The sequence below is a fragment of the Siniperca chuatsi genome, linkage group LG10, assembly GCF_020085105.1.
Source record: "Siniperca chuatsi isolate FFG_IHB_CAS linkage group LG10, ASM2008510v1, whole genome shotgun sequence".
Taxonomy (NCBI): Eukaryota; Metazoa; Chordata; class Actinopteri; order Centrarchiformes; family Sinipercidae; genus Siniperca; species Siniperca chuatsi.
Window position 1 is genome coordinate 13,449,654 of NC_058051.1, and position 19,143 is coordinate 13,468,796.

The 19,143-nt window shown below is 39.4% G+C and overlaps 1 protein-coding gene across 1 annotated transcript; it reads right to left on the bottom strand.

Moving 5' to 3' along the window:
* Positions 1–8,198, bottom strand: sycp2 (synaptonemal complex protein 2). The gene is made up of 12 exons (XM_044209855.1): positions 8,066–8,198; positions 5,177–5,458; positions 4,956–5,007; positions 4,581–4,709; positions 3,951–4,124; positions 3,307–3,500; positions 2,892–2,986; positions 2,425–2,524; positions 2,138–2,196; positions 1,104–1,182; positions 723–779; positions 1–498 (listed from the first exon to the last, which is right to left on the bottom strand). The coding sequence occupies exons 2-12, from the start codon at positions 5,351–5,353 to the stop codon at positions 442–444; spliced, it is 1,173 nt and encodes a 390-aa protein (XP_044065790.1). The 5' UTR covers positions 5,354–5,458; positions 8,066–8,198; the 3' UTR covers positions 1–441.
* Between the last annotated feature and the right edge of the window lie 10,945 nt (positions 8,199–19,143).

Here is a 19,143-nt window from a genome sequence, read left to right on the forward strand (position 1 = left end):
TCATTTTTTAAACAGTTTTATTTTCAATGAAGAATCAGGTTGAAGAGGTATTTAAAAACAGTTCAGATTAACATTTTAAATGTTTAGTTGGCCATATTTCACTTAACTAAATGAATAAATCCAACATTTTTATTAAAAACACTAAAGAACACTAAAAATTATTGAATTTATAAATTTCATCAATTAATAAATATCAGAATAAGATAACATTTCTAATAAAAACAACATGGCAACAACACATCCAGGGCAGAATAAACCAAACACATCCACATTCAATAAAAGCAGAACCCGGAAAAATCAACACGTCAGGCAAACACTTTGAAATGAATGCAGCACAGCTGAAGTACACAGCACAGTGTGCATCGTGTGGTGAAATACACAACCTTGTTTATAGTGTAGAAACATTTGCCAGGACTTTGTTCAACTCAAAACCTGGCTCCATCAGGGGAAAAACAAAGCATGCAGACCTCTCTTCACACTCTGGAGCTCCCCCTCTTGCTACAAAAAGGTACACAAGCACAAAGAAACATTCAGGAAAGACACTTCATTTAAAATCTTACACAACATCATCAGAGTCATAAATTCTCTCAAGACTGTACGTTATGTACAGGCTTTCAAAGGAGCATTGTTCTGCTGACAGAGTGAAGGACACAAAATGAAAGCCAGCCTAACTGTTGTGGTCTAATCCATGCTGAAGGGTCACCTGTGTTGTGTCTACTCACCATCTGACTGAGGAGTCTGTCCTGAACTGACTTCATGTCTTTTCTTATCAGGGACATCTGAAAACAGCAGGCAGAGCAGCAGGGTTTTAGGGGTGGCAACATAGAATATGACACAGACAGGACAAGCAGGGGACGAGTTGACACATGAGACAATGAGATAAGCAAAATATTGTAAAGGCCACTAAGCGAAAATGATTGGACAGATAGGTTGACAAGAAGAGGTGACCTGTTCTATTTAAAAAAATTGATGTGAATTTATATTCTTCATTCAAAGATACCGGAGCTCTGGATCTACACACCTAATTAGAAGTCTAACACTTGAGTAACACAATGAAGCACATATTAGATGTGAGCTGTGAAGTTTAGGCCTGAGGATCAGACCTGGGATGTGAATAGTCTCTCCTCATACTCCAAGCTGTGACACGTGTTACTCTGGAGGGCTTTCTTCAGGGTCTCATTTCTGGAGGGAAGGAGACAGACAGTCACGCAACCAAATGAGGGAGAACCGAAGAAGGTGGGAGAACACACAAGCTAAAGGTAAAGAAAAAATGTAAATATACTGCAGGTTAGAGGTGAACAGGGGGAACACTAATACATTAAATGCATTACTTCTTGTGCACTTGGTGTGGAAATGGATTTCTGGTTTACTTGACACAATTACATTACTTGGTCAGTCAAAATGGTTTTAAGATGTTGGCTTCATTTAAAGTTGTATTTGATTTGCTTTACATGTTTTTCATGATATGTCTCAACAATTTGAAAGTCCACCACTGAACCCCTTCATCGGATGTCAGTGATTCAGACTCAAACACATTTCTAACGATGTCTAGTAAAGCAGAAAGCCTACGAATTTATGAATGTGGGGAAGCATGGATCTGATCGAGACTGAAAAGTAAATTCTACAGTTTTGTGCATTTATGTGATCGCATTATCAGTCAAGATGGAACTACAAAGCAAGATGACACAGAACCAAAGACCCCTGACAATATATGCTGAAAGGCCTTGCCAGAAAGACAGTCACTCACTGTAATCATCTCACATAAAATCTGTGCTGTATGGCAGAGTGGCAGTAGAATAATACAGGATAATGGTAGGGGAATGCTTGCTAAAAAACATCAGTGAATTCAGTTTAGTTATATGACAAAGCACTGACCAAATGCCTCCAAAAATAGCTTGTGCTGTAGGGTACATAACTAGCTTATGATGGAGCCTGAGGAAGAAATTATTTTCCAGACAAACTTTATAATCCATGTTCCCCCGAATCAATAAGTGTTATTCAGTCTTTTACAGAGTATTTGGGTTCAATCTTGTGGGAACTGCGCTGATCAGAGTGTGGCAGGACAACAGCATCAAACTAACAACATGGCTCTTTCAGTGCTCACACAAAGACACACACACACAGGCCTAAATTTCACCTCCTGGTTTCCTGCTCCTGGTAAGAATGGAACGCCACGGTCTGCTTTTTCCAGTACATCTGTTAGCGAACAGAGACCAAAAGCTGATCAGACACTGGAACGCATCATATTTAGTGACAGTCTCATTTAACAGAATATTGTAGGGTGAGATATTTTGTTTTTAATGATATTACTACTGCACATTCTCCACCAAAATGTTACACAGCGTGTGTGTGTGTGTGTGTGTGTGTGTGTGTGAGTGAGAGAGAGAGAGAGAGAGAAAGTGATACAGAGACAGAGTGACATACAGTCAGGTCTTTCTCCATGCTTTTCAGCACAGTGTCATCCTGCTCCAATTTGTGGATCTCTTCCAAGAGGACCTCCTGAACCTGTTCAAGCATCTGAGTCCTGTACAGAGGAGAGAGAATTAACCAGTGAAAGAGAAATCTAAAATGAAAAACAAAAAGTGTGTTTTCAGATTGCAGAAAGACAGAACATTGTACAGTTGGAGCCCATAAAACATAAAACTACTTATGTACTAACAGAGTAAATTTAGAATTGCTTTGGGAAATTAACACTGACTGCTGACTGTGCAGTCGTTTTCTCTAAGAACCACATTAGTGGGCAACCAGCCATCAAATTAAGCTATATCTTGAAGGTAAAAAACATCAAATTTGCACATTAATTTTGTAATCTATTAGCCAATATGACCAGTGAATGGAAATGTTAGCTTGTGTTTTCTTTACAACACTGACTACATACAGTATTAACGGACCTGTACTTGGTAACTTGCATGTTGAGGGAGGAGACATGTTGCTGGACAGTCTTCAAAGACTGCTTGTTGTAAACCTCCATCATCTTATAACGGTTCTGAATACAAACACATTAAATAAATAGTGGTTCAGTAAGGCCAACAACATTTCAGTAGCTCAGGTTTATGAAAACAGCTGACAAGAGATATGAAGTGCTCAAGACAAGTTGTGAGAATATATTAAGTGTAAAATAATATTAAAAAATATCACCGCATCACAAACACACATGGCAACGTAAAGTGCCTTTTGAAACTGCTTCAGAAAAAGGGGAACTACATACAATGTAGTGTGTCAGTAATGCAGTTACTGCTGCATTTTCTCTTGCCCTGTTGACTATTTAAATGTGTGTTGTTGTTGTGGTGTGTGTGTGTGTCCAACCTGGAACTTCTTCTTCAACTCAGAGCTGAATTGCTGGCACAGGTTACTTGGGTTTACAGCAATTTTTGGCAACTCCAAATCCTCATCCATGTCCATATCTCCATCCCCCACTTCAGCCTCCCAATGACTGGAGCTCACCATGTGGGAAGAAGACATCACTCTGCTAACTTTACCCTCAGTAGACACCTCAGCGACTGGGGGTAACAGACAGATCCAATGATGCGTTAGGGAGGCTAATCTCTGGTTGAACACCAAAAAAACTTCTTATTTAAATAATATTGGTTGGAAATAGTGTTTTCTTCCAAAACTAAACAAGAAGGCATTGAAAACATATACATCTTCACTGCATGGTTAACAAGGCCTATCATTAAAAAAAAGATTTAAAAATTATTTTGGCTATGCCTCAAGAAATATTTTGCTGCTGATACACACGTTGATATAATTTAATATATAAAAATGTATCTCACTTGTAACTATTATATTATCTTTTATTCTAAGACAACTTAACCTTTGAGCTTGTTGGCATATCTAATGGTAAACGGACAACAGTTCCAGAACAGGATTCTGATCACAATCCTTGCTGATCCTTGCCAAATCACCTGACATTGAATGTGATGTCTAGTAAAAACCGGAGAAAGGGGTACCTGTGCCATGAGCTGTGTCTCTTACAGTCTTATTCCTGATATTTTGATATTCTTCTGATATTCTTTCCTTGGTAACTTTGAAAGTTCTATCCTTTGGCCTGCTTTTCTTGTTTTCCTCTTCTTCTAAACTACATTGCTCTCCCCAGCTCTGGGCCTGACCATGAGGTCTGGTTGCTGAAACAATGAGGAAATATGCATATTATCGCACGTATCTCACGAGTCATTGCCAATATTAGAGGTAAAGTGGTCATGTTTTAGTACCTAATGCCGCATTTAAGGACCTCTATATTGTCTTAATTCCCTAACATATAGTATGTAAATGATGAGTTGAGAAGTAACTTTTTAAGATACCAGTTGACCTTACTTGATTATCACACAGAAAATTAAAACTAACAAAAACAGTTTTGTTGATTTTTGAAATGATGGCACACATTCCTCATGTTGTTAACAAACGGACGTGGTGACATTCATAATACTTTGTGTAATTTTTAAGGTTTGCATGTGCATTTCTCTGCAAGAGAGGCACTGATTTCTCAATAAATGTTATTCCACCAGGACATGGAAATGGATAAGGAAATGTTACTCCAGAGTGAGTTTACTAATTTGCTTAGTACAAGTAACATGTCTTACAGGACTTGAACAACTTCCTTGGTTTCATCCGAGGAGAACACTGCCCTCTCATCTTGCTTTTCTTCCTCTCTTCCTTCTCATCTTCCACGGAATTACCGGACGAGGAGATATGGCGCTTGCGACTGGGTCCTGTTAGAAGAACCACCAGTTATAATACATTACCCAGTAAACAACAGGGGTTTCCTCTAAAACAGTGGAGTTTGACTGTGGAGCCCCATTCGTACTCAAAATGGCTACTTCATTAGATGTAATTTTATACTTAATTGCAACGTTGTTTAGGTGGAGGGGGGTTCTAGATGTGGGGTTAGACTGTAGCAACTGGGAAATCCAGTGAACACCTGTTCACGACCAAGTTGAACACAAACGGTCTGTTACCTGAGATATGAAGCTGTGTAGGCTTTAAGTCTCCGTCTGAAGGTGGTGTTTTCTATCAGGATGGACAGTAATGCATTAGTCATTTGTTTGATGTCTTCAGCTATTTGAAAATTACAATGACTCAGTAACTCATTAGTGGTCTCTAAGTGCTTCTGTCCATCCATCTATCCATCCAATTATAGTCAATCAATCATAAAGCATAAAGTATGGAAAAGCCCTACCTCTGTTTTATGAAACACAGCCAGGGCAGCAGTGGGGCTGCCCTTAACTCCTCTAGTGAGTACTGATGACTTAGTGGATGACTGGCTCAGTGATACTGAAGACCCTTTACTAAAACCGTAATGGCGGCCAAGGTTGACAGTGTTTTCAGGGAATGGTGACTGAGGAGCTGAGGACATAGACGGCTTGTCCAGCTCAAGGAGCGTGGATGTCAACAGGGGAAGAGTGGACAGAGACAAAGGAGATCGAGATGGTGAAGGTAGGCGCTGCTGGATTGGACTTATCTGGAAACAAATAAAAGAATGGAGAGGGACAGAAAGTGATGAGAACATGATGGACAAGAAGAAATATGGCAACTCATTTAGTGGTTATCTAATCACCATGTCTGTCATGGATTAGTGACAGTGAAATGATAGACATTTTCCACAATGCATTAGGGGGCACAGATTAAATGTTGCAGAGCTATTATCTGCTCTGCCTGGAGTTAAATTGGTCATTTCAATCATGCTACTTAATCATTCAGATCATCATGTGCAATTCTAACATTTTCAACATAATTACATGATGTAGTTATCAGGGAAAGCTGAATTTCTCAACTGGCCACTTCAGACTCATGGTTACACAGTATTTACCCCTGAGAATGGCTTGGTATAACCTCAGTCCTCTAATGTTACTCCTAACAACTATTAGCAGTTGAGGTTTGAGCAGCTTGAGATTCAATATAACCAAACTGCTTAAGAGAGAACCTAAAACCTCAAAAATGGTTGTTGAGGGAAGTGTTACTTCTTCACTTTCTCTACCCACATTTTCTCAGCAGGTCTGGGAATTCAACCAGCAATGCTTAGGTCACAGACCTACTTCATTAAATTCTGTTACTGTTTATGAAGGTCTTCAGTCATCTAATAATTCACACCTTCAGTTATGTCACTCTAGTGATTCTCACATGACTGCTGAGTGACGTCAATGACTTCCATGTGGTGTAAAGGTGTGTGACTCACTCAGAGATGTTACATACCAGGGAACTCTCCACCAGTCATTAGAACTGATGAAGACTCTGAGATAAGTTGTTAAACATCTTTAAGATATTGCAAGTCCAGTTGGGATTAACTACTATAACATATTCTCGGCTACACTGCCCAGATATATCATCGGGGTGAAAAGAAGAATGTGGTATTATGCCACATTAAAAACCTCTATATTCGATTCTAACCTTTAACACAGAATCCATATATGGCCATGACACCTACATAAGGTGTCAAAGAGGTGCTGTTTTACCTCTGCTGCACTAGGTCCAGTGGGAGCACCAGGTGCAGGGGTTTGACCTATGGGGGTTGGTGAAGGGAGAGAGGAGACAGACTGGATGGATTGAGTCTTGGATGAGCTGCGCTTCTTTTCTGCACTGTAGAAAGAGGAGGGCTTGAAGTTTCCTATACTGCTGACTGTAGAGCGAGGTTTGGGTAGCAGCAGGATTAGCGAGGGGGTGTCCTGGCAGAGAGGGTCGGGGGAGGCAGGGAGTGGGGATCCCCGCGGGGTGAGGAGAGGCGAGCAGGTCAAACCCAAGGTTGGGGCTGACCTCTCGGCAGCTGTGAGGGTCCAAAATAAGCACAGATGTTCAAACAGCTGGCCTCAGAAGTTGGACAGAGAGTAGAAGGTCAGTATATACATGCTTTTCTACATATCAATTTACAGTTGGAGAGCAACAGGGTCATTTATGTAACAGTTTTTAAAACTCTCTGCATAAAGATGGTGAGAGTGATAATGAATCTTGTGTAAATGTAGATTAATACACACGTTTTACACTTTTACAGGGTTTAATACAAAATATCTCATGACTGAAACTGAGCAGGCCAAGTAAAGTAAGTGTGGTAGTTTAGGTGTTGTCACTTCCTGGTTTATTTTGGTGGTATTCTTCTTCCCTTATGTGTCTTGTGTTTTTACTTCCTGTCTGTTTTCCCTCCAGTTTTGATTGTTGGTCCTCCCTTGATTGTTTGCACCTGTGTCTCGTTGTCTCACCTCCCCTAGGGTATTTAGTCTGGGTCTCTTCTTTGTTCTGTGTTGGATCATCGTTGTACACATGGTGTTGTTCCTGCCAAGTGTATTTACTGTGAGTTTGTATTGGATTCTTTGTTCTCCCGTGGACCTTGTTTGGATTTTGCCTGCTCCCCTGTGAACTGTGTTCCCACTTTGGACTCACTCCCCTGCTTTCACCTATGCTAGCTGGTACTTATCTGCCTTTTGTCTGCTCATTACCTGTCTGCTTACTGTTCTGCCCGTACTTGCCTGCATACCACCCCACAATAAACACGGTAGTCATCCGGCTACTTTTCCCTGAGACTGCTTCCTCGTCATCTGCTTTTGGGTCCACATACCTCTATATAGCACCCCTTACGACAGTAAGTGCAATTTGGATTTTAGGTGAAGAAAATTATTTTGTACATGTACCAATTCCAGGTTGGACCAATTCAAATCCTCTTTCTGGCCTTTGAAAATAAGTGATAATTTGGTCTTTTAACAACTTTACCAGCCATGAGGACTTGACTGACATGAAGGCCCTTCATCAGCCTGAATAATCTCCAAAGGTGGGTGCCTTCATTCACTCTTGAGCTAGTTAAATAAACATGCAGTGTCGCTACAAGTGAAAACCAAACATTATTCTGCTATACAATCTACTATACTTAAGCGGAATCCAAGCAAAAGCAATGTTTGTCAATGATGGGGAAACAAGTTAAGGAACAAAAGGGCTACTAAGTCATATACAGTATGTGGCCACTGTGATGGAATTAACAAACCATTTGATCCACCATGAAACATGTAATAGACATTAGCTGATGTCAAAGGAGTCAAATGACTGTTATCTAACTCTGTTGGTGAGTGGGTTTCCACAGTCTTACATCTCATTCTCTCGATGAAAGGAGGGGATGGACAAAAAGAAGTCTGGCAGGCAGCCCAGGAATTCTTCAATGCATTCATCTGTTCTTGGGCAGGGACAACATTTTTCTTATTTAACTTCGAAGTTTCTGGAAGAGCATTCTCAGGCCTCTGCTGCTGGAAAAACAAAGTGTTTCTGTTTATATATGACGATGATGATGAACAAGCAATAAACCCATACTAGACCAAAAGGCAAATGTGCATCTTTATATATTTTTTTGCCTTTTGAAGTTTAAATGCAGTATGCTGTATCTAGATATGAATACATTTTTGCTGAAATGGCTTTAAGGATGTTTTTTAATTGGGAACAATTTTAAACTAACCAGCCATTCATAAATTCCATAACATTTTCACCGACCAGCACAAATCTTTTCATGCATTCTATCAGTATTATGGTGAGAATTTTTATTCTTTCCATTTATTTCTCTTCAAAGAATTTAATTAGAATTGTCCAAATGGGATCATTCAGTCAATCATCCCAATAAACCTAATATCATCAGATGTGCTTAATTCACATAGCCTAATACTTTTCAAAAGGTAAGCTGAAGTGACCTAAATAGAGGGCTGGGTTCCCACCTTGAGACCAGATGGCTTTTTCAGATCTGACTGGTTGTTGCTGCTCAGTCTCCTGTAGGTATCTGTGGATTGCTCAGAGGATGTGTTTTTTCTCTTTTCCTCTAGAACCTCCGAACAGGTCTTCTCATTTTTCACCTGCTGGCCTACAAAACATTTCTGTTGGCAGACAAACCAAATATGAATGGAATATTGCTGCAACAGTCTACTATTAATACAACTATGATGTTCAAATGACTGCCACAGTGACCACATTCAAAAATGATATCATCCATTCTAACCACAAACAACATAGGCAGCAACTAACCAGAAGTTTTGTATATAGCTCAGCAAGGTAGAGTAAGATGATGTGTTATGTCAACTGAGTACTGTCAACAGGCAGCTGAGAAAAGTTGTCCATGGCTGAACTTTTCTTAGCCATTTGATTTCCACCACTTGTTGCTTTCCTGCCAGTGTGATTTTGTTTAAAAAACATTAGCTCTAAAAACACCATATGATGTTTGGAGAACAACTGCATCCATCTGTGGAGTTCACTGTGCGCTCTGATGTAGCTGTATTCACATTTTGTTTGTTTATTAAAATTATGTAACATTATGAATGTCAATACCAAAATCACATAAAATAAGTGGTGTGTCTGTTTGGAACACTGTACATGTACAGCCCCACAAAACACATCCAAACACAGCCTCAAACCAGAATAGAGCAAGTTGCTAACTAAGTTGATCAAAGTGTGAGCATGTGGTGATATGGATATGTTTTCTGATATATTCAGACGTACAGACGCTTTATGGCAAGCAGAATCGATGATCACTTAATCAGGATAACATGAAATATAAACTCAATGACCTCTACCTTGGAAGTGGGTGGCTGCTCTGAAACAGTCTCCATCTCTGAATGGCTGCTATGATGGTTGCTCTCTAGCTTCATATTGCTCTTGGTTGGTTGTTTGCTGGCAGTCTTTTTCGTTATCATGTGTGCAGCCTCATGAGTTTTCTCAGCATTCTCCAGATGATTAGTGGAGGAGTACTATTATTAGTGGACAAAGACAATATTTTAGTCTATTTGCAACAGCACTACAATTAACTGCTGTTTTTCTAATATCACACAGAAATTTTGCGCAAGACATAGTCGACTGTGTGCTCCCAATGGCATGGAGAGAATCCCACCAGTGTTTTTACCTGTGCTCGACACCAAGCACTTGTTTTACAAACAAGTAATATCTACCATTCACTTGTTCAGGGAAAAAAAAAATTCAAAAAGAATATTGTTACTCAAGAAGGTTATCAAAATATTGACACAATTTACTTGATATTTTCGCTGAGCAATATATTTTGTGTGTAAGAGACTGTATGTGTATGTGTGGGGGGAGAAGTAGCACTCTCTGTGAAAACAAGGTGTTCCACCATTTAATAGAGCGCCTGGAGCCATGATGTAGTTTGCCTTCTTGACACCATGTTTGTACAGTACTCACTGTACTGCAACTGCGTAACAAGGTATGTAACAACTTTGACTGCATGAAAGATGGTATCATTATTTGTTGTGCTATTTGGAATTAAGATGTCTGCTCCACTGTAATGCTGACTTTGATCACACTGGTCTGTTGCATTACTTTAACTAACAAAATACCAAAATGGTAATCGGTATGGGCAGATCCACAATACTTAATAACTCAGATATTGGAGATAAAATATTCTGATGAGAACAAACCTAGTCTCATAGGCATGTGCACACAAAATAAGAACAAAAATTATGTTATTTGTGTTTCAAAAGAGGATAAACAATTCATGTACTTTTAAAAAGAGAAAGTGACATAAGATATAGGGAAGTCTTTTGCCTTGGGAACAGGAGGCTTCTCTGATTCTGACTGGCTGTCATCAGTGTCTGGCTCCCTGTAGCTCTTGGTAGAGGTGGCTGCAGCTCTCTGGGGCCTCCTGCCTGCTGCATGTGGTCTGTTGGGTGCTGCTGCTGGCTTCACTGTCTTCTTTAGCTGCTCCACGCTCTCCTTCACATTGGGCTTCTTCTGATTAAACAACAATGACACACTGTGGCAGACTGGGATAGTGCATCACAGGCTTAAAGCACATTATTTACAAAAAATAACAATATTGCCTTACCTTATTGGGTTTGGTATTGCCCTTTACAGGTTTTTGAGAGGGTGGGGGTAAATCTGGGGATTCATCTGCAATGACAGAAAGCCCATTCTGTTTAAGTAAATACTGTCTTTAGTTATTTGTATCAACATCCAGTCTTAATGTGATGAATTTCAGACTGTGCACAGCATGAACGTGTGGCTTTAATGTCTTACATGAAGTATGAGGTGACACAGCTTTAGGCTTGATGGGCGCCTGCCTGGAGTATTTGGTAACTTTGGGTTTAGGTTTCCTGCTCGACTCCCTCAGCCAGCTGACCTCTGTCATGGCATAGTCTGTGTCTGTGTCACTGAACAGATGCTTCTTCACATACCGCTTCTCCTGCAACTCACAAGGTAGTGGAAGACAGAGAGATAGATGCTTTATTGGCAAACACATGGTGCACTTCAATTTTTCAGTGTGATTGCTGCATAGTTCTTGCCCTAATAATAAGTGTAAACCATAACTTGAAAAGTGAAACATTTCCTTATTTTGGAAGATTTGTGCACTTTCCTCCTTTTTTCCTAACAAGAGTAGAACTACATGAGCACACATACAGCAAGCATACACACACACACGGGTCTACAGATATAGAGAGACAGAGACAGACCAGCTTCAACTTTTAATACCTACAATAAAACACTACAGTACAATGAAAGTACTAATACTTTTGCCACAGGTTGTCCTTTCTTGGTTGTGCTGAGGAGTACTGAGGAGTCATGGATGCCACTGTCAAATAATATGGGGAATATGAAATTAAGATTAAAAACATTACATTTTTAATACAAAATCTTGACAAAATGTTACCGTTTCAAAGGTTGCATTTCTTGACAAATAAGTCCACAGGCCATTCTAAACTTTTAGACCTACCTACTCGATATAGCAGAAGTGTTAGTGAAGGTTTTGTCCTTTCCCTAAAGAGCAATAAAACATACTTTAAACACTACAGTGGCATATCAAGTACTCAGGTATAATATACTCAAAGCTATAAAATAACAAATATTGGTCATATTTATTTATTTATATAAATAAAATTTAATTGAATTGAATATTTACCCCGATGCTCAATGGTCCATCAATGTTGAAGGCAAAAATGTCTTTTCTGTACAACAGAAAAAAGGCAATAAATACATCCTAAAATGAAAACCACTGAAAATATCCAAATGTACCTCAAATATTTTAACTGAATGATATTACCTCTGCCTTGTAGAGCTTGTTGCATTTTTGCTGTGGGATTTCATTAGGCTTGCAGCTCCAGATACTTCTCTCTGTAGCAGATAAAGATCATCTTTAGTAAATCAAGCAGGATAAAAGTAACTTAAAGTTACTCCTCACCATAAATCAAGAAATGATCACTTACTTTAGCAGTTGATAACCAACTCATATTGAAGATTGGCCTATTACAAAAACACAAACCATCAATAAGTGGCACAGTAATGCTTGCAATGACATTTTTTCATTTACTACAGTATAACATAATGTAGGCATACAAACATCAATGTGTATACCTGTTGACAAAAGGAGGACTCCAGCTCTGAGGGATATTTTCTGCAGTATCCTTTGCTGCGGACTGGGTGTTAATCTTATAGTGGCTAGAGATGAGCTTCACCATGCTGCCTGCCACCTCTGCATCTCTCTGAGTAGAGACAGTAAAAGGTGTGAGAATCACAATATACAACATTAATAACCTTAGAATGGCTTACAGAATTCATACCTTCTTTTTGCTTGACAGGGCCCAGTTACTTTCAACCTTAACCTTGGGTGGTTTTCGCTCCTGCAGAGCTTTGGTTGTGGAGGCCTTGGCTGGAGCTTTGATTAGAGCAGCATCTGCCTCCAGTGACATCTGGCCTTTGCTTTTGGCCAGGCCATTTCTCTGAGCCAGCTGCTCTTTGGGAGTACACAATGTGGAAGCACACCGGTCCACAGAGCATCTGCTTTTAGAGTCCTCTCTGATATCAGACATTTTTCTCTGGGGTGCAGCTAGCACCTGAGGTGCAGGATCTTGGTTCCTCTCACCGAGGACCTGCTGCAGGTGCTGGGTGAGTTCGGTATGGAGTTGGTTTTGGCTGACTGGGCCGAGAACTGGAACTGACAATCTCTGTGCTGAGGACAGGTGCTCCTGCTGTTGTGCCGAACTTGAGCGAGGCTCTAAAGAGAAAAAATCTTTTAATTTAAAAACAAAATAAAAGTTAGATGACTTAGCTGGGTTTTGTGTGTGTTACTAGCTTTTATTGTGCAAAAAAATTTGTGACGTCTTAGAGATAGTAAAGAGATTTGATGACTTCTTTGCTTACCAGGTCTTGGCAGAGAATTGATTTTCTGTGTGGGCATCATTAGCATTTCAGAAACTGACAGTTTGTTCCAGTTAGAAGATCTGCAATTCAAACAAAAAAACATATTCAGATATACACTCTATATACATATTGTATAAACACAAATACACACAACATTACCAATCAGATTGGTTACTCTGATGGCAGTAGACTTGCAAACAGTGTGGAGGTTTTTCACAGCGCTTACATGTTTCTTCCAGTTCTGGGTTGGGTGTCAGGCACAAAACTATGCTCTGTAAGTAAAAAGATCAGTGGTGGGTTCAAGAGCCTCTGAAGAATAACAGTGTAGCTGTATTTCTGGGCTAATTCAAAGTCACTATAGTAGTACAATACCCAGAGACTGTTCTTCTCCCTGTCCAGCAAGAACTATATCTACTGCTTTTGCCACTGGTATGTTCTGTAGGACAAGCAGAGACAACAAATGCAACAGGATGATGTATTTTTTAGTTCAATCGCATCATAAACTCATATACTGAAAACTGTTCTGAAATATTGTGCTAAAGCAGACAACAATTACTAGCTTAACTTTATTTACAAACATTGATGATTATACCTTTTTGTGTTTGCCAACCTTATTCTTAATGGCCTGTTTGGAAGCCGTGCTCTGTAGAGACGTATCACTCTGAGACAGACACCATGAAATTAAGGTAACATTCCAAAAGCAAAAACAATATCACATTTTGCATACTGTGATGTCACATTTGGGCTTGCTATTGAGTGACAATTCAGAGCTTAAAACAGTGTTTAGTATTTTGAACGCTTACACAGCCTGTGTACCATGTTAAATGCAGTATATTCAGTATGTGTCATACCTGCTCTATCATGCCACCTGCTGATGTGCTGTTAGGTGTTGTGCCATGACTGCAGGTCTTTGCAGTCGTCCTTAGCTCTCCCAGGTAAAATTCACCTTGCCTATCGCATGAATGAACCATCTCCAGAGATGGCTTCCCTTTACCCTTGGCTGGAGTGTTTTAAAGGGAAAAAATAACAATGTCATAGTTGAGAGTTGAATCTACATGTCTTTAATTTATCTTCACAGACAATAAGAAAGTAAGAAAGAAAGAATTAAAAAAACGATAAGGAGTTTCCCATCAGGTGGAACAAACTGTCTGGAATGGTATGGGCTACAATATTGTGGATGTGAATATGGATATGAGTAAGAAACATATAATCCAAAGAGTTTAGAAAAGAAGATTTAATGCAAAATAAATGTTTGCATATTGTGCTATTAACCCTGTATTCATAAAAGAATAGACAGGCAGCACAAACAAATCTGTGATTCCACTGCACAAAAGCTAAATCTTTATTACTGTTTAGTGCATTTTAATTGTTTTGAATTTAATTACATTTATTTTGAATTTTAAGGTTTTTGTTCAAACTTTCAAGGACTGGCGATACCATGAAGATAATAAAACAACACTGGAACTGGTGTAACAGCTATTCTTGACAATTTCAAGTGTCACCTACTTGATGGCATAACAGCAGAGAGGGAACCGGCACCACGCACACTTCCTCCTGTACTGCTGCTGATGAAGGTGGTAGACTCTGAAATCCTTATCTTGGCTGGGGTCACCATCTAGATGGAAAATCAGAATCTTGAATCTTTTGTGTGGCTTCCTTAAATGGTCAATTTAAATGTGATACTGAAATTATCCCATAATTTTTTCCCACATAACGTTAATAGCACAGGATCACCTACAGAAGGGAAATATATAAATTCTGCACTCAACAGGGATTCAGTGGCTTCAGTGTCAATGATTCCTTGGTCGACAAATACATGAACCTGACATGGTTGGTTCCCTTGCTCTCTACACCCTCTACTGGCCTTGACTTTTTAAGGCTTCAGGTTTCAGTTAGTGCTCTAAGTGTCAGGTGACAAAAATTGCACTTTTTGAATGATATATTATATTAGGTTTCTTTTTATGCAGCAATAACACAGGATGGTAGAGTAGTTACAAATAAGATTGAGAAATTGACGACTATTTGTTAACAATCTCAACTGAAGTCCATTAATATCATAACAGTTTAACACTTTAATTTAACCATCCTTAATCTTCTTTCTCTCAAACAGTCCACTGCTGAGTCATCTTTTGTAAGCATAAAACATAGTAGTGTTATGTACTGCATTGTTACATTAAATCATTTTATACAAAATAGTGTAATAACAGATCAAACCCACTGTTATTTCTAAACGGTCATTTAATGTAGGCTACTTATTACAAATTATTTACTAAAGGTAATTAGAAAAAAAATAATATATTAACTATATATTGACTGAATTAGAATAAATTACTACTGTAACCACAAAAATGGCAATGGCTGTGCATGTAGATACAGTGGCTGGTAGCTCCTTCAAACTTGCTAAATTTTTGTTATAAATTGGGGGTTTTCGGCTTTATTGCTGTAATATCACTGAATGATGTCTGACTGGATTTGATTTAAGGGATAAGCCAAAACTGTTCAAATCGACTGGATCAGGAGATTTTGACTATGGCAACAGCTGCGCATGTAGATGCTGTGGCCTGTAGGCTAGCTCTTTCAAACTCTGCCACATTTTTGTTTTTATCTGTTATCTTATTTTTTTCAGGCTTTATTGCTCAAACACGTATTACCTATTCATTGGAAAAGGAAGCCACTAAGCTGGGGTTTGGATTAAAGAGCAGTGGACCTTGAGACAATCCATCCAACCAGATAAACCAGACCAGACACCCCAGCTGTGCTGTATGATCGCCCCGGGAAGAGAGGAAGAGCCGGGATAGGAGCCAAGTTGGCCCTGTTCGGACTTAAGGCTGCTCCTTGCTAATGTCCGCTCTGGACGAAATGGGACTCAGGCTGGCCAAGCAACAGGAAATCTGAAACTGTTGTGCCCACATCTTTGCAGAGACCGGCTCCACCAACATCCCGGATCAAGCACTCAACGGGTGGACCGTGTTCCGAACTGAAGAAGCGCAAGACTCGGGGATGAGGATTCTGTGTTTACATAATAACCATATTATTATCTTCACTATCTTGTTGCTGCTGTCTTGCATTCTCTCATACTCAAATTCAAAAAATGCACTGAATTATTTCCTGGGTGTATATGTGTATGTATATATGTAAATAACTGTAGGATTTATATATTGTATGTGTGTAGCATGAAAGGACTACTAACTTAATGTTGTTGTACAACCTTGTGTTGTATAATGATAAATAAATTACCTTGTACCTTGAAAATCCAAAAGACCTGGAAAGCCTGCTTATGTATGTTTATGATCTCACAGAAGTGTCAAAAGACAGTTGTCATTGACAAACCTATGGGTTGTGTTAAAGTACACTTAACAGCTACATATTTGATTTAATATGCAGTACAAAACTCTTTCACCTGTATAGATGCAGACGAGGCAGGTAAAATGTAGGGGACAGTATTTTTCTCACTTTCACCAAGAGACATCTGACTCTCTGGAACAACCTGCATGGAGAGTGGCATGCAGTACCAACACACAAACACACTTAGAAAGCTTTTTCATCAGCCACAAGATTTTTTTGTCTGTAGCCATATAATTTACTGAACATAACTTACATCTTGTATCTTAACAATTTGTTCTAAGGCAATCTCAAAAAGGACCCAGTCCCATTTATAAATAGGCACCCTCCCAAGCTGTCTCCAATTTAATACATTTTGGCATTTGTAATGACCACACCGATCACATCATAGCTGTATATTGAGAGCATTATGTTAACAGACCATTGTTTACCTGGGAGCTGTTCTCTTCCATTATAATTTTAACTGTAGTCTTCACTACAGAGGTGCCTGTCTTTCCCACAAAGCCCTTACAGGAAGAGATGCTTGTTAATGCAAAATGCCAAATAAATATTCTTATTGATATTGTGGCCAATAAGAATGGAGCAAATATGCCATGGCCTACTTTGTTTTTGCTGTGTCCATAGACGCTACGAGCAGCCTGCATGATGTCCAGGGAGGAACTGAAGTGGATGCTAAGACTCGATCCTTCCACTGCACCCACGACCACCACCTCTGACAGCTTTAACTGCAAGACTTGCCTCTTGCCCTCCTCTGGAGATAAAGAACACTCTGTATTATAGAGACACGCACTCACTCCCACACACAAGCAAATACTGGCCAGTAAGACATGGCCAGTCACATGCAAATCAAAAGGGGATATTATCTATCTCTGAGGTTTAGCACTCTTGATTAATCTGTTATGCTTGTTTCCAGACTAAAGCAATTAAGTTCACTCATGCACCAAAATGCCTGTGGTTTAATGGACAAGTGGTATTTTTCTATCTATCCACATATGGATGGAAGCATGGAAAAGCATAATACAATACATATAATTGTGTTTGGGTGAAATTTGCAGCTAGCGCTGAGCGAGTAAATACAAATGCAGTGGTCTTTGTGCTTTGATTACCTGTAACAGTGTAGCTTCGGACTTCATTCTCGTTGATACATATCGTTTCCCACTGGCCCTCCTACATGAAAGGGAAACCACTCTATGTTAGGCGCTAACAGATATGCATCTACTGTTGATTATGTAAATGTTGCATTTTTTGATTTTCACTTTCATTAATGATCTTGAGGTACCTGCGCTTCTTCATCAGCCAAAGAGAAGTAGAAGGAGATGCTGTGGCTGCCAAGGTTGAAGTCGATCCAAAATTCTTCCAGCTTCTCATCAGCGGGCATCAGGAGCTGACAACATAACCACAATCCTTTCAAGACATCTACTAATACACTTAGGAGTACATTGTGGATTGTGACATTCCACCTTACATGCAAACTATCTTAACACTTAAATGAACAGTTAATTGTATCAAGAAGGCAAAGGCTTGATAAGTTCTATATCCTTGCCTTGATCGTGCCGACAGACAAAATCTGTAGTTGTTACTTTGTGTCTTTGGACATGTAATGTTGTAATTGTACTCCCATTTTTTGAACCATAGAAATTCTGCTGATACTGACCTCATACTTGTCCAGATAAACCTCCAAACAAGGGTAGGAATACACCCTATAGTACAGAAAGGACATTGTTCTTAGTTATGTGCATCTACCATCAGCACTACTTGTGTACCTTACCTTTGTCCTATCAAGGACCCCCAAATACTGTATACATTTAGAGAATTTCATGAAAAGAATGTTAGAAATGTATTCTATGGGTGTACTGCGGAGAGACGCAGAACTATAATCAAAACAGTCAATCTTATTCATTCTCTCATTCATGTACTAGAGTCAAGGGTGAGATATTACAGTTAAAATGAAATGTTCCTCTTTTGAGTGGCAACCCTAATGACCCGTCAAGTTCCCCAGACCATGTCTTGGGAAGCACTGAGATGTGGTTTTTGTGTACCTTCTCCTGTCTCCCTGAATCCCATTCACCAAGTTCAGAAACTTGCGACAATCCTGAAATCACACACATTTACATTCAATTATATGTAGCTCCTGTTGTTATATTATTACAATATATTACCACTGCAGTGCAACAAAATGTAAATGCAAATGAGAGTCAAAGGTGATGCGCTTGGATAAATTACACGTTTTTACCGTCTCAAACTCAGAATCACAGATCTTGACAAAGGCGCTGGCCACATGCTCCATGCTGAACCATTGATCTGCCAGCTCCTTCCTCTGGTCAGGAGTGGCCATTCTGCACAATGCCTCCATCAGGGCTGTCTGCAAGTCGTAATCTGACGCAAACAGACTGTGTTGTACATTTTTTGTGTCTATGTATGGTTTTTGGTGAAGAGAGATGGTAGTATTTATAAAAAAAAGACTTACCACCACCCTCCAATATCTGACCAGCCAGCTTGATCCTGTAAAAATATGATAAACAAGCAAAAGTTCAAGAGCATGTGGATACAGTAAAAAATGAGTAATAATGATGCTTACTATGAGGAAACTACCATGACATACATGAAATCTGAGGCCTCCTGTGATGTTAGGATCTTCCTCTCTTTCTTAAGCTCCACTGGGATTTTGTCCAGAATTAAGTTAAATTTACGAATTGCCTGTTA

Excerpts from the sequence above, each read along its gene's own strand:
- sycp2 (XM_044209855.1), bottom strand. The coding sequence starts at position 5,353 with ATGTCCTCAGCTCCTCAGTCACCATTCCCTGAAAACACTGTCAACCTT. Across the intron at positions 2,987-3,306 it reads AGTTGAAGAAGAAGTTCCAG|AACCGTTATAAGATGATGGA; the intron begins GTTGGACACACA and ends GTTTGTATTCAG. Across the intron at positions 2,525-2,891 it reads ATGCAAGTTACCAAGTACAG|GACTCAGATGCTTGAACAGG; the intron begins GTCCGTTAATAC and ends TCCTCTGTACAG.